This window comes from Pipistrellus kuhlii, unplaced genomic scaffold (assembly GCF_014108245.1).
Source record: "Pipistrellus kuhlii isolate mPipKuh1 unplaced genomic scaffold, mPipKuh1.p scaffold_m20_p_6, whole genome shotgun sequence".
In the NCBI taxonomy this organism is placed as follows: Eukaryota; Metazoa; Chordata; class Mammalia; order Chiroptera; family Vespertilionidae; genus Pipistrellus; species Pipistrellus kuhlii.
In genome coordinates this window covers 65,039,819-65,054,636 of record NW_023425562.1, presented here as the reverse complement: position 1 = coordinate 65,054,636, position 14,818 = coordinate 65,039,819, and the positions used below count along the sequence as shown (strand labels likewise).

General features: G+C 43.5%; 1 protein-coding gene across 2 annotated transcripts in view; it reads right to left on the bottom strand.

Moving 5' to 3' along the window:
- Positions 1 to 7,293: 7,293 nt before the first annotated feature.
- Positions 7,294 to 14,818, bottom strand: part of ISM1 (isthmin 1) — a 73,532-nt gene continuing 66,007 nt past the window's right edge. Inside the window, exons 4-6 of one of the 2 annotated variants that reach the window (XM_036417755.2) lie at positions 13,720 to 13,863; positions 11,337 to 11,426; positions 7,294 to 9,010 (exon numbers count right to left, since the gene is read on the bottom strand). In XM_036417755.2, the coding sequence (XP_036273648.1) occupies positions 8,493 to 9,010; positions 11,337 to 11,426; positions 13,720 to 13,863 (752 nt within the window). In that variant the 3' untranslated portion in view covers positions 7,294 to 8,492. The remainder of the gene's footprint in view (positions 9,011 to 11,336; positions 11,427 to 13,719; positions 13,864 to 14,818) is intronic. The other variant, XM_036417756.2, reaches the window with a different exon arrangement.

Sequence of the window (14,818 nt, the reverse complement as noted above, 5' to 3'; positions counted from 1 at the left end):
TTCAAAATAAAGCAGAAAGAACCTAGCCTAAAAATCATGATACTTTTGTCTAGCCAGTGTGGCTCAATGATTGAGTGTTGACCCATGAACCAGGAAGTCACTGTTTGATTCCCAGTCAGGGCACATGTCTGGGTTGCAGGCTCGATCCTCAGTAGAGGGTGTGCAGGAGGCAGCTGATGGATGGTTCTCTCTCATCATTGGTGTTTTATCTCTCTCTCTTTTCCTTTCCCTGAAATCAATGTAAACATATTTTTAAAAATCGTAATACTTTTGTGGGAAATAGGTATTGAGTGAAAGGGGGCCCAGGAGTGCTGGTAATGTCTTACTTATCTTGTATTGAGGTAAAATGAACATATGATGGAATTCAATTTTAAGTGTACAATCCAAAGATTTTTAACAAATACATACAGTTGTGTATTTACCACCATAATCAAGATATGGATCATTTTTATCACCCCAGAGAGCCCCTTGTGACCTTATGTTCTATTTCTTGACCTTGGTCATAAGTTTTGGTTACATGGATGTGCTCACTTTGTGAAAATTCATTGAGCTGCACACTTATGACACAAGCATTAAAAAAAACCAACACACACATATTACTCACCAATAAAATGTTCCAAGAGTATTTTTTAAAAAAAATTGGTCCAAAGAATGGCTACAAGATCATCAGTTGGGTGGCAAAGGGAATGGGGAGATGGAATATCAAAGAAGAGGGAACAGAAAGTCAGTCTGCACTTTTTTCTCAAGCCTTAGATTTATGCACTTGCTGTGGAGAAGGGGTGTGAACCAGACTTGATCTTCCAGAACTGGATCCCTGCTGTCTTCCCTTTCCCCCTCTTTATAACATCCTATAACTACAAGAAGAATCACTGAAGAATGGCTCAGTGGTAGATTTTTTTCTGAGACATGGAGCAGGTGACCTTGGCCTCACCAGTAGAATCCCCAGGTGAGGATCCTAAAACATTCTTGACAGAAAGTTCTGCCTTTTATAGCAATCAGCACAGAGTCCTTGTTTTCTTTTGACTGGAAGAATCATGGTCATGTGGTTCTGAGTTGGGAGTCCATTGGAGATCAGTTCCTGGTCTTGCCATCCCTGGTGGTGGTGGTGGTGGTGGTGGTGAGGGAACGGAGGGGGGGAGAGGGAGGGAGGGGAAGAGAGGGTGGTAGGGTGGATTGGAGGCTCCTGGGAATAGGTGCCTCAGTGGTATAGGTCTTTTCAGCCTCCTCTTTATAAAGACTTCACTTTAGTTATGCTGACAACATAACCAAAGAGTATTAGATCCAAGCTTCGCTTCTTTTATTTTTTATTTATTTATTTTTTTTGCTTTTCTCCTCCCTATGCTGAGCTCTCCAAAGGTGGTGGTGGGAGGGGAATAAAGCAGAGCACAGATAGACAGAGTGAAACTGCATGTCTATGGTGTCATTTTAGAGCGGTACTTGTTAAGATCTGCTACCATTCCCTTTCACTAAGGAATTAAAGGTATACTGCATTTAGACTGTTCTCTTTCACTGCCTATAAAATATTTGGTCATGACCTTTATGAAAAGTAAACTTAGCCACATTAAAAAAAATATCTTTTATTTTTTAAAAGTCAGCCTTGAAATTTTTATATCCTTTGAGTCATATCCTCGAAGCAATTGGCTGATTAATTCAAGAAATGTTTCTTTCCCAATTCAAACATGACATTTTGAAAATCATCCATGAATTACATGCTTCAAGAATGAAAGGCTTTTCTATATCATTTAAAAGATTTTTTCCCCTCAAATTTGAGGGCAATCATGAATATCTATAAGGGCACATTTATTACTCCCAGAACAGATAGAAAATTAGCAAAGTCATAAAACACATATCCAGCTTTGCTATTGCAGCTGTGTCTCAACCATGCACCCCCTCCTAACCTCCCAATTCCCCTGCTGTTAAAATGGTTAAGGATGATGTTATTTTTGCCATTACAGGCAAGGCACTGGTCTTAATGTGTTGGCTTTCCAAATCTCTACACAGTGATCTAAAAAAAAATCAAAAAAATCTGTATCTAATCTTTGTTCTTCTGCTGGGGTTCAACAAAGTTGCTAGCCCCACCCTGGCTGGGTGGCTTAGTTGGTCGTAGTATCATCCCATACACTAAAAGTCTGTGGGTTTGATTCCTGCTTAGGGCACATACCTTGGTTGTGGGTTCTATTTCTGGTCAGGGCATGCGCATGAGGTAAATGATTGATGTTTCTCTCTCACATTGATGTTTCTCTGTGTCTACAAAAAATAATAATAAATCAATAAAAGCACATCCTCAGGGGAGAATTAAAAATAATGATTTGCTAGTCCCATAAATTTGTTCCTGAAAGGTCTTACCTTCTGATTGAGGAAAATGTCTTTCTTCTAATCTCATAGAGTAAATCAATACTAAGCTTCAGAAAAACACTGGCTGTAAGATTTCTGTCCTAATTTACACTACTGTATTCAGGGTCTGTATACATGGATATATGTTTCCGTATATACTGACCCAGTAATTACTGAGGCAAGCCTTTAATTAGTCTGAAATTATGCAGGCATAATGGTGACAACCCACACATTTTTCCATTGGAAATTGTAAATGGATGACAAAGAGAAAACCCCATCCTCTCTCCTCACCACACATACTTCTTGAGGAGCTTTTGCTAGACTTTTTGAACATCAGGCCAGAATCATTGCTCACAGGGGTGTTGCTCACCGTGGCTCAAAGTGTGGTTCACAGAGTAGGACTGGTCTATAGCCAGCAAGGAGATGAACTCAAAAATTAAGAAAAGATGTTCAGGAGCTTTTAGAGGTATTTTGCAGAGTTATTCTTCTATCTGTTGCATCTAATCGTAAAAATTAGGAGTTTATTTTTTGGTAATAATTCAATGGTATTGAAACTTAGTAGAGCTCTTGTCTCTGCTCAGAATGAGATTCAAGTTTCTTTTTTTGGTAGAGCGATCACCAGCATAACCTCATCTCCACATTAGCATGATGACACTAATAATAAGATTATATCTAAATATTGCTTAGTGAGTATTAAAGGATAAAGTGATGTCTGGGTTTGGGAGATGATTCCAGTGAGCAAGAGTAGGAAAGTGTAAATGCAAGACAAGGAGGGGAAGAACGTCAATAAATGGTGCTTAAACAAGCAGGTGACCACTGTGGACAACTGGAGCTCAGTCCCCCTGGGAGCTCTGGGAATGGTATACAATGTGCTTGAGACTGGCCCCACTCGAGGGGTGAGGGATCTGGGCTTTGATCTTCCAAGTTTCTGCTTGTCAATGTTAAGTTTTCCTGGGAGGCACTTGCACCTCAGTCTGCCCCTGTGCAGGCTGAGTGGGCCCCACTCGCTAGAGTAAGCCACAAGATAAGGCTTGCAGAAGCTTCCAATTGAAAGTTGGGCTAGTGTACACAGTTATGGCAAGTGCCAAGCAGATGTGAAGGACATCAAAAGCATCTGCCAGCCAAGACTGGTTTGGCTCAATGGATAGAGCGTCGGCTTGGGGACTGAAGGGTCCGGGGTTCGATTCCGGTCAAGGGCATGTACCTTGGCTGCGGGCATATCCCCAGTAGGGGGTGTGCAAGAGGCAGTTGATTAATGACTCTCTCTCGTTGGTTTCTAACTCTCTATCTCTCTCCCTTCCTCTCTATACAAAAATCAATAAAATATATTTTTTAAAAAAGCACCTGCCAATGAGCAGGTAGGATGGGTGGTCTTATCTAATTTATCGATAGTAAATTGAGATCTGGTTTAGCTCTATAATACCAAGTAGAAGGGGCTGATGGGATGAGAAGGAGCTTTCTCTTTAGTCACCAACTTTGGACCATTTAAAGCCCTTTCCACTAGCTTTCATTCCGGCCTTGTGTAATCAGGTAGTGGGAGGTCTACCTCTGCAGTGGAGACTGGCTGGGTACTCACACAGCCCATCTCTGCTTTCTTGGCCTCCAACTAGACTCCATTTCTCAGTCTTCTTTGCAGAGAAGCTCAGTGGACAGATATGTGTCAATTGAGTGGGAGTGATGTATAATATTTACTTACCTGACCTATGCAATCCCTTATGCATATTCTACCTGCTCTTTGTCCTCCGAGTAGGCTAGAATAGAGATGACCCACAGGGTACCCTAGAGAGTTACACTTGTAGATGGCTAAGCCACAATATGGAAGATGCCTTGATTCCTGGGTTGTCACTTAGAGGAGAGCCACTGGACCAAAAACATACTCTTTGGATTTTTATTGTGGTAAGCCACTGTGATTTTAAGGATTATCTACTACAGTAACTAGCATTACTTTAAATTTAATGCAACATACACATGTGATCAAATAATTTATTTTTCTTTATATCATTTGCCATTTTCTCAGATTATGTATTTATTTATTTATTGGCTGTCTATCCTCTAACAGGAAGAATTGAATTTGTACACTGTTGTATCTTTGGCCTCTGGTACAATGCATGGTAACTAGGAGATGCTCAATAATTGTTGTCTAGTCACTCTCTATCATTGCCCAACCTTCACTGAGATGGTACATTACAGGTCTTGTTCTAGGAACTTCTTGTCTCTTATCTTAGTTCATCCTCACAACAACTGTATGAGGATACTGAAATGCCTAGAGATTTAATAAGGGAGGTACCCAGGAGGCAAGTAAGGGAGCAAGGACTGGAAACCAGGCTGTTTGACTCAACCCTCAAACTCTTACACCCTTGGCACATTGTCTGATAAAGTCTGCCAGGTGCAGTGCTAGGAGCTGGGGTTATAGGAAAGCTGAGGCATAGCACCAACCCATGAGGTCTACTCAACAGGCAACAGCATAGGTTTATGTGCAGTGGGGGAAACAGACAGTCTCTGTTCTTATCTTAGAGCTCTGCTACCTACCCAATCTAAGCTAGGACTCAGCTACAGGATCAAAAGTTCTCTTGTATAATGAGAGAACAAAGCAGATATGTAGAAATGAAGCCAGATTTTTTCTGTCTCCAATGTGAGATACTACAATGGTACAGGGATACTTGGAAAATTTGAACAATTTGAGCAAAGGCAGTGTAAGTGGGAGCAAAACAAATAACAAGCAGACAAACCAACCAACCAACCAACCAACCAACCCTGTGAGTCTTGGGAAGAGTTAGGAAGAGAGTAGAACAAGGGGTTTCGGTTAGGAACGTGGGTTTGGTGATTAGATAGAACTGGTTTCAGCCAGTGGGGGTGTTAGTACCTTGGGCCAGTTCACTAGCTTTGTTGGGCTTCTGTACAATGGATTTAATATGCCTGCCTCCCATGTAAAGTGATTAGCACAGAAGTACAGAGTGTGTGCTCAGGAAGAGTGGCTGGTATAATAGTTATTCTTTGATCCCCCGGCTTAGGATGGAGAACTCAGCCCTCCTGGCCACTGAGCTATGAAGACAGAAACTCTTGGGAGGCTATAATCGTGGCCACACACCCCAGCTGAAGAGAAAGCTCAGCACCTACCCAGCCTCTCTCTCGGCCTTCCCACGTGTAGCCACTAGAGGGCCTTGGGCATCTCTGTTTGCCACTATAGGTTTGCTCACAAGTGGCACCCAAGAGGCCCAGTGGGTTACTAGAAATGGGACTTTCTGCAGGGAGAGGTAAAGGAGCACAGCATTTGATGAGAGCAGCGGCTGTGAGGTCACAGTTCCAGGTGCTGCAGGGGAGGGTGCAGAGAGCCTATTCTGCTGCTGACAAACTTCCCATGAGGGAATTAATTACTTGGGGTTTACCCTGGGGCTGGTTTGGGACCCTGTATATCACTCATTGGCCTCCTAGAGCTTTGGGAGTGAAAACTAGCTTATTCTGATAGAGACAGATTATAGTTTAGCAAATTTCCAGAGGTGTGAGACTATCCTCATGAGGTACAAAATGCCAGGTGTGTTCTCAGAAGGCAAAGAGTCCAGTACCTCTCCCCTGCTCCCAATTTAGCCTATCTTCCAGCTCTCAGTTAATTAGATCAACAAGGGCTGAATCAAAATTGCTCATTGGAACCATTACTCATCTCAGTTGTCCTCACTGTAGGAGGGAAGAGCTCTGGTACCTTTAATTTTCCATTCTAAATCCTTAACATGAACACTTGTGCCATGGATCTATAACTTGTCACTCTTGTTTCTCTGCTCATTACTCGAAACATCCTAGCCTTCAGGAAACACCACACTCTTTCCTAGTTGCTTGTATTGGACCATACAGTGGTTTTGTTTTTTGTTTTGTTTTGTGGGTTTTTTTTTGTTGTTTTTTGTTTGTTTTTTTTACTCAAAAATGCATTCACTTCATCCTCCCCCTTTGTTGCTTTATGAAATATCAATTCTCCATCAGACCAACAGGTACTTATCAGATTCCTGCTTCTATTTCCCATCATACCTTGCACTGACTGTTAATAGAACACATATTAGAGGGAGTTATTGATATACATTTTTATCTCTCCTCTTCACTCAGTTGAAGTTCTCATGTGTTTCATCTCTACCCTCTAATGGAATACCTGTCCTACAGAGAACTCACCACCTCAAAGGTAATACATTTCACTGCAATGATCTTTCTTTGCAAAAATAGCTTACCTAGTATTAGAAACCAAATCTGCTTCCCTTGATATATAGATCTATTGATTCTCTTCCTACCGATTCAGTTGCTCAAAATTCCTCCGGATGTGAATAGGCTTCTCATTTCATAATTGGAAATAAGCCTCAAATATAAACATACTGAGAGTGGGCAATACATGAATAATTAATTCTAAAGTGTAAAAGACTGATAAGAGATTTTCCATGAGAACAAGAATTTATTAGGCAAACCTAAGGGTAGGATCACTTGGAATACCAAAGACACCAGGAATATGAGGACACTAAATATTTGATGTAGTATGAAGAGCATTGGGCTAGGATGTGAAAGAAGGGTCTTATGTGGTTTATTTTATGTCAGCTTTGCTTTTGTCATCTGGAAAAAGAATGACTTGCATTATGAGTAGTTCTACTTATCACCATAATTGCAGATTTTGTTTGGAAGCAGCCCCACTCAGTTGGGCTATTTTAAGCCTTCGCTCTGGCTTGGTCTTCATAGCTCTTTCTACCTCTGGGTGGGCAAAATGCTGTACCTGTGTCAGTGAGCTTCATCCTCCTGGGGCTGGACTGACGTTCTTGGTGCCAAAGATGCTAAGACTTACACCACCCACCACCACGCCAATCAATGAGCCTTTTATTCCCACTTGGCTTGAACCTTTCTCGCCCTTGCCTTACAGCCCTGCTTCAGCAGAGCTCTTCATGGTATTTGCATCATAAATATTTGCCAGTAACACATTTATTATGTAGGTAACACATTTTATTATGATTTTATTATATATTCTCTTTTCCTGGAGTTTTGCAAGTAAAGATTGCATAATAACCAACTCTTTATTTGCCCTAAGTTCCACACCACAGAACCAGGTCAAATTACAACTGCTTGATGCACTAGACTCAATGACTCAATAAATACTTTACAAAAATAATGTAGTTATTTTCCCACTTAAAACATAAAAAAATTAGGATTTCCTAGACTTGAGTTCTCCTCCTCTTTTTATATTTATTTACTGTGAATATATTGGTGAAGGGAAAAAATGTTAAGATGGTATTAAAATGAAATAGATGACATGGGGTCTAATGTTATTTTCCTGCTTATCTTGCTTTCTTATCATTGGAAAAAGTGCTATTCCCTGTTTTTATGTCAGACTTTCCTGCAGCCTTCTGGACTTACTAAGGCATGAGCAGGAGTTCTGCCATTCTGAAGCCTTTTAGTAGAATCAAAGCATTAGGCTAATATTGGCCTTTTATTTTAAAAGCCTATTTAAAACCAGGCCTCAGATTTTTGCCTAAAACATCCATTTGCCTGACACCCCCACCCCCTTTCTTAGTTAGGCAAGGACATTTTGGACACTGAGACTTCAGCAAGGTGCCTCATGGTTAAATAATATTTGGTTTAAGGTGGGTGTTTTCTTGTTTGGATATATTTCTATTGAGTTATTTTTAAAGACATCATCACACATTCCCTTTCTCCTCCACCTCCCCAAGCCCTGTCTTGCACGCTCCCAGAAGCGACGAAACAGTCTCCCGGTGACAACTCCAGAGAAAAGGTTATGCTTAAGTCACATTCATATTAAATAAGTTATAGATAAAAACTTATAATGTTTACAAACTCCAGTCTCTTTCCCTCCCTCTGCTTCGCTAGGAAACTCTGGATCTGGGGGTGTGAACTGAATCCCACCCACTGTGGCTTCCAGGTTCTCCTGGCTTCTCCGTCCTCATCCTCTTTCCCACACCACCCCCAGGAGGAGCTGCACGGAGGTCTGTGGGCATCTTCGATGGCAAGGGTGGCTTCCGATGGCAAATCCCGGGCCTGGTGCACATCCGTAGTGTGACTTAGAAAGACATACGCATGTGGTCCGTGCCAACACACACGAAGGCGGCCAAGAGGGACGGTGCTCCCGGTCGCAGTCAGTGCAGCGCATGTGTGTCCTCCATCCCGGTGGTGGCCTCTCTCTAGTACTCCCTGGCCTCCTGGAACTGCTTGATGTAATCTTCGTCCGAGGGGCTCTCGGTGCACTTCTGCCCGTTGTTGGGAGGCCGGGCTTCATTGTACCTGCTCCAGTCGCCCTTACAGAGGATCCAGGGCAGGACGTCCACCTTGTAGTGCAGCTCGGCCGAGAACTCGGTGCTGATGAGGTTGGGGGTCCCCGCCCCTTTGCCCCTGGTGATGAGCTGCATGTTGTCGCCGTAGCAGCAGTGCTGGGCGGCCAGCGTGGTGCTCTCCAGGGACAGCATGGAGCGGATGCAGTAGCGGGCGCTGGGCTTGTAGATCTCCAGCTTCTCCTTGGGCCCGCTGGCGTCCTTCCAGCGGAAGTCCTTGCGCTTGATGCGGTCGAAGATGTCCGCGGTGCTGTAGGCCACCTCGGTGGGGTAGGAGCAGGGGCAGCTGGGCAGGTCATTGAGGACCTTATGCATGTACTTCTTCAAGAACTCGCTCTTGCAGCTCATCCATCGCTCACAGCTGTCCGTGTCTGAAAAAGGCCACAGAGAAACCCTCTCACCACATGCAAAGCAGACAGCAGGTGACATTGCCATCTACCACCCATCCCGCAACCCCATCTCCCCCCACCAGCCAAACCCTGCAGCCCCTGGAACCACGAGTCCTAGCTCACCTCCCTTTAACTTGGGAAGTTTGAACTTGACCAACTATACGCCATCACTAGACTTAACCATAATTATACTGTATATGTTTTATACATTTTTAATTTTTTTGGAATATATTATTATCCCTGAGTCTAAGTTTTAGTAGGTATCTACAAAAAGTACAAATACAAAAGGAGGATATTGGGGGGCTAACCATACCCCATTATCACCCATAAGAAAATTAACAATAATTCAGAGGGCCATTTTAAATCTTCTCTTTTAATGCATGGTGAAGGGGTAGAAAATGCTTGCAAGTAACATTTGTAGGATAGAGTTATACTTCTGCCAGCCACTGACCAATTAAAACTAGATCTAGTGCCCTAAACTCTTAACCTTAAGCACTAAATGGCAACAATTATTGTATGCAAATCCATATTAAAAGATGCCTCTAAGTGGAAATAGCTGGCTGGTGGCCTCAGCTTTTAAGGAACTTAACACTTAGGCCAGAGGCACCCTTACCTCTAAGGCTGGAGCCTGAACTCACCCCCATAGTTGTGTTTGGCCTTTGCAGTATGAAAAATAGTGAATTAATCGCTAACAGTTAAAACAGGTGGTTCCATGGATTAATATGGCTTCCTGGTTTAAAAAACCAAAAGATATGTTTATGCTGGTCCTGCATTGCTCTATGCCAGAGTCTATGGGAACAATTGGCTGAGTGAACAGGCAAACAGTGACCATTTGGGCAAACTAAAGTTGAGCAGAAAGAAATCTGGTGGGCTGTCTGGCTGTAGGGAACACAGTCAGTTTCAATGAAGGTTATGGGGAAGCAGGTGTATCAGGTCGTCTTCAGTGCAGGTGAGGCTTGTTCAGAGGGCACCAGGAAACCACTGAAGATTTTAAAAAATAAACAAACTATATTTATATTGAATTTTTTAGAGAAAGAGGAAAGGAGACGAATAGAGAGTAGAAACATTAATGAAAAACATCACCGATCAGTTGCCTCTTGCATGCCCCCTGTGGGAATCAAGCCTACAACTCAGGCATGTGTCCTACTGGGTTTGGAACCAGTGATCTAGTGGTTCCTGGGTCAATGCTTACCCCCTGAGCAACACTGGCTGGGCCACTGAAGGTTTTTGAGCCACAGTGAGCTAATTGAGCTGTACAGTCAGAAGATATATTCAGTGCTGATATCAATTGTAAGAGTCCAGGGAGGGAACAGCAAGTGTGACTAACAGAGAAAGAAGGCTGCTAGGTCTTGGTGGGCTTGGGGGTAATGGGAGGAGGACATTCAAGATGACTCACTAGCTCCGACCCAGGTGCCTGGGAGGCTGATGGTGTCTTGAGTGGAAATCAAGTGGCTAGGATGGGGGCAGGCAGCTTGGAGGAGAGCTCGGGGTCCTCTTCAGTGGAATGAGGAAGTGAGATGGGACATCTCTCAGGAGCTCAGTGAGGACTGGCCTCCTTGAAAAGCAGGGGCTCTTGTGCTGGACTGCCTAAGATCGAAGCCTGAATCTACTATTTAGTAGCTCTGTGACCTTGAGCAAGCTATCCTTCCTCGCTGTGATTCAGTTCTCTCATCGCCAAACGGAAGATGTAACAGCGTCTGTCTCATGAAGTGAGATGAGGATTGAATGGGAGGGAACACAGAGAGGACAGGGGTGTGCTGAGGCTCCTTTTGGTTCTGAGTTCTACAATTCCAGCTCAAGCCCCTCACTGAGCAGAAGCTGAGAGAGTGGAGATTCCACCCTGGGAAGTGTGTGTGCAAAGTCAGTGGGGGTCTCCTGCAGAGGGCAGGGTCTTCAGAAACAAAATTCAGTGCAGCTCCAGAAAATGGCCTTGTATTTTCCCTCCAGGGTGGCAGGTCATCAAAAGTCATGTACCTAAAGGATATCCATTGACTTATTTTTATTCATCAAATTTATGTAGATGTTTAGTGTGAGGGATGTGTTCTAAACGCTTTATAAATATGAACTAATTTAATTCTACAACAACTCTATAAAGTAGGCACTAGTTCCTCATACCATTTCACAGATCAGAAAACGGGGGCAGTACTGGATTAAGAAACAACCTTGTGCAAGAAATATGCTGGGAGAATTGGACTCCATATGAGGAAAAGGAAACATTTAAATGGATCTGAGGATGACATTGCAAAAGCAAAAGGAATGTCCAAAATACTAAATCAATATTTGAATAAAAAATAATAAAAAATCTTACCAACTTCAAACAGTTTGGTGGCATTAAATTCCTCGCTTCCAGCAAGCAGACTCACTTCAGTGGCCGCTGTCCTGAAGGTGTCTTCAATTCCTAAAGACAGACAGGGCTCATTTCCCATCAGTTATATGGAAAAAGTCCCCACCCCCACCCCATCAATTAAAAAAAAAAACATCTACACCTCAACAAAGCCTTTTTTTGTGTTCATTACTACTCATGGGTAGAAACTTGCCAACAGAGGAAACAGTAAAAAGCAGGTAGCAGAGCATAAAATATATTAAAACCCCAGATATCATGTGCAGCATGAAATCAGATCCAAATGTGCCTGACCAAGTCCTAAGGAACTCAGTCACTAGGTCCCAGAGTGGAGTTTGGGGCAGTGGGGGACACATATCAAAAGGGTTGTCTGCCTGGTGGTGTAAGGATGACAAACTAAACTAGAGGCAGTAGCCAATACCAGTCTAAGTGGTCAATACCAATCTTAAGGGTGGACTGACTGACTGGGTTCAATCATTACTTGCTGTGTGACCTTGGGAAAGCCACTTAACCTTTGTGTAACTATTTTCACATCTGTAAAATGGGGAGAAATAAAGACCCACCACACAGAGTTGAAGGAATTAAATGAGTTATGTGTAAAGAAGGCACTTAGACTAAGTAGTAAGTAGCAAGAGTTAGCTGTTGTTGTTCCTTGAATGTTCGTCTAGCTCATTTTGAGGATGCAGTAGCCAAAGACCAGCTATCTCCTATTCTGAGACTTTTAGCATTGTTGATAATGCTTCAAAAAGAGTAAGCTGGCTTGTCATTACTTGCTCGAAGGGACCGAACCCAGCTTGCCTCAAACTTCTTGGCTCTCCTCCCCTTCCAAACTGCCACCCCACCCCACCCCGGCTTCCTTTACAGACAGGAATCCTGTGCAAGCTGAGGCAGTCAAAGAGGCAGAAGTTGTGGGATGTAGACAGATTGGAGATCATTGGCTGCCTATTAGGCATGAATTGATTTCCTTTAAGAGGCTCTCTTTGATTGTAGGTGAGGCCCTTTGAACTTACTTATAGGGTTTACCTATGGGACAAGCTTTTATAATGCAATTACTACTAGGCCAGGGAGACCAACTGCCCCACGATTCTTTTCAATAGAGTTGAGAATCAACATACCAAATAAGGAAAGAAATCCTGTAAAAAAGTCCTTCATGTCCCAAGAGAGTCCCGAAAAGCCGGAAGAGCCAGGAACAGAGAGGCAGAAAGGATGGAAGGAAGGCAAGGTCTGATGAGAAGAAAATGTGGGGGCAGGGTTGCCAGCCACACTGCTCTCCGTGTGAGAGAAAATGAGGAGGCAATATTAAAAATGGCGGCAACTGAACTCCCAGTCTCCTGGTCAAACTCCTGAGGGGACACTTTGTATATTAGCCATATATATGTGTGTGTGTGTGTGAGTGTTAATCTTCTCCCAAGGATATTTTTCCATTGATTTTTAGAGGCAGTAGAGGAGAGAAAGAGAGAAACATTGATGTGAGAGAGACACATACAATGGTTGCTTCCCACATGTGCCCAACTGATCCTGCAACCTAGGTAGATACCCCCCCTCCCCTCTCTTTCTCTAGTTCTTGACTGGAATTGAACCCAGAACCCTTCAGTCTGTGGGCCAATGCTCTATGCACCGAGCCAAATCTTCTAGAACTCTTTCACTTCTCTTTTAGTCCAAATCTCAGCCTTACAATTTGAGAGCAGAGTTCAGGGGTAGGAAATGAAAGTCTTGGGTGCAGAAATTAACTTTTCTGTGCCTGAATTTTTTTGAAAATAGATGAAGCTATTTGGAATATGTGGTTTCTTGGGAGAGTCTAAGATAAGATATTATTTTAGTCTAGAGGCCCGATGCACAAAATTTGTGCAAGGGTCTCAGCCCTTGCAGCCACGGCAGCTTGCCTTGGCCCGTGCAGACCCCACTTTGTCCAGAAAGTTGTTTGGCTGTCTGGTCTAATTAGCATATTACACTTCTATTATTATAGATTGGTATTCTGCTTAGAAGTGGGGAACACACAGTGAATGTAAAACTACAGACCAGAAGTTGGTAAACTTTTTGTAAAGGGTCAGAGAGTACTAGTAAATACTTCATGCTTTGTGGGTCACATATGGTCTTGGTCACATACTCTTCCTTCTCTTTATCCTTCTTCTCTTCTACTTCTTTTTCTTCCCCTCCTTCTTCTTTATGTCTCCTTAAACATGTGTGAACCACACAAAAACAGGCTGGAGTGTGACGACTACTGCTACTGACAGTCACAATCATTTTTCACCTCCAACATCTTTCACCCAGTAAGCTCATTACTCGTCTCTTGTCTAAGTCTGAACAAGACTGAACTTGAACTTGGAGCCACAGCCCTGCATAAACCCACCTGGGCAGTTTGGACGATCACACGTCCGAGACTCTGTGGCAGTGCACGCGTAGCCACAGGACCTGGTCCGCTTCTGGTTGCCATTCCCACAGGTGACGCTGCAGACAGACCAGAGACTCCAGTCGCCCTCCCCATCGGTGGAATCTGGAAGGGAGCCAGAGAGACGGTCACAGCCTCATCAAAAGAGTCCCCAAACTCACCCAACAAGTAGCCTGCCAATAGTCCCCCTGCATCACTGTCACTATTGGAGGGGCCTAGATGCCTGCTGGAGTCAAAAGGCTTATAGCTTCAGGGTTCATTTTAGAAATGAACCTCATGCAGGCAGTGACTCAGTCTGAGGATTTGGGCACTGACGTGGTCAGCCCATGACTAAGGCCTGACAGTTCCAACAGGTGCCAAGTGAGTGCTTATTGAGAATGCATACATTTGCAGAGCATAGGATCATGAAATAATATGATAGGTATGTAGATGACCACCATTAATTCCTTACCTCCCTGTGCCTACATTTATAAGAAGAGAGAGAGAGAGAGAGAGAGAGAGAGAGAGAGAGAGAGAGAGAGAGAGAGAGGGCTGTGTCCCCTAGAATCTGTGCTAGCTTTGGCCTTAGGAGGCCTGACTTTTGCTCTGCAGAATCCAGTTGAGGCTCAACCTGTGAATTATATGATGCCACTTGGAAAGAGAGAAGCCACATGAAGGCCCACCAAAACACTAGACATGCGAATGAAGCCTTCATGAAACTTCCAGCCCTTTGCAATGGACAGCTGGATGCAGCTGATGCCTTCAGAAGTGTAGGGACTGCCCAGTGTGACCCTGCTTGAACTCTCGAGCCATGGGGTCATAAGAAATAATTAAGTGCTGCTGTTTTCAGCCATGGCGTGTGGGGATGTTTTGTTACACAGGAGTAGACAACAGATAACCAATGGTGACACTACATGGTTCTTTGAGGTCATTGCTCAGCATCCATCCTATTGAGCCCCTATTGCATGCCAGGCACAATTCTGTGTGTGTAGGATGTATCATTAAACAAAACTTTCAATGATTCCCTGTGCTGGTGGAACTAATATTTTAGTGAGAAGAGTCAGCCAATAATTAGTAAACA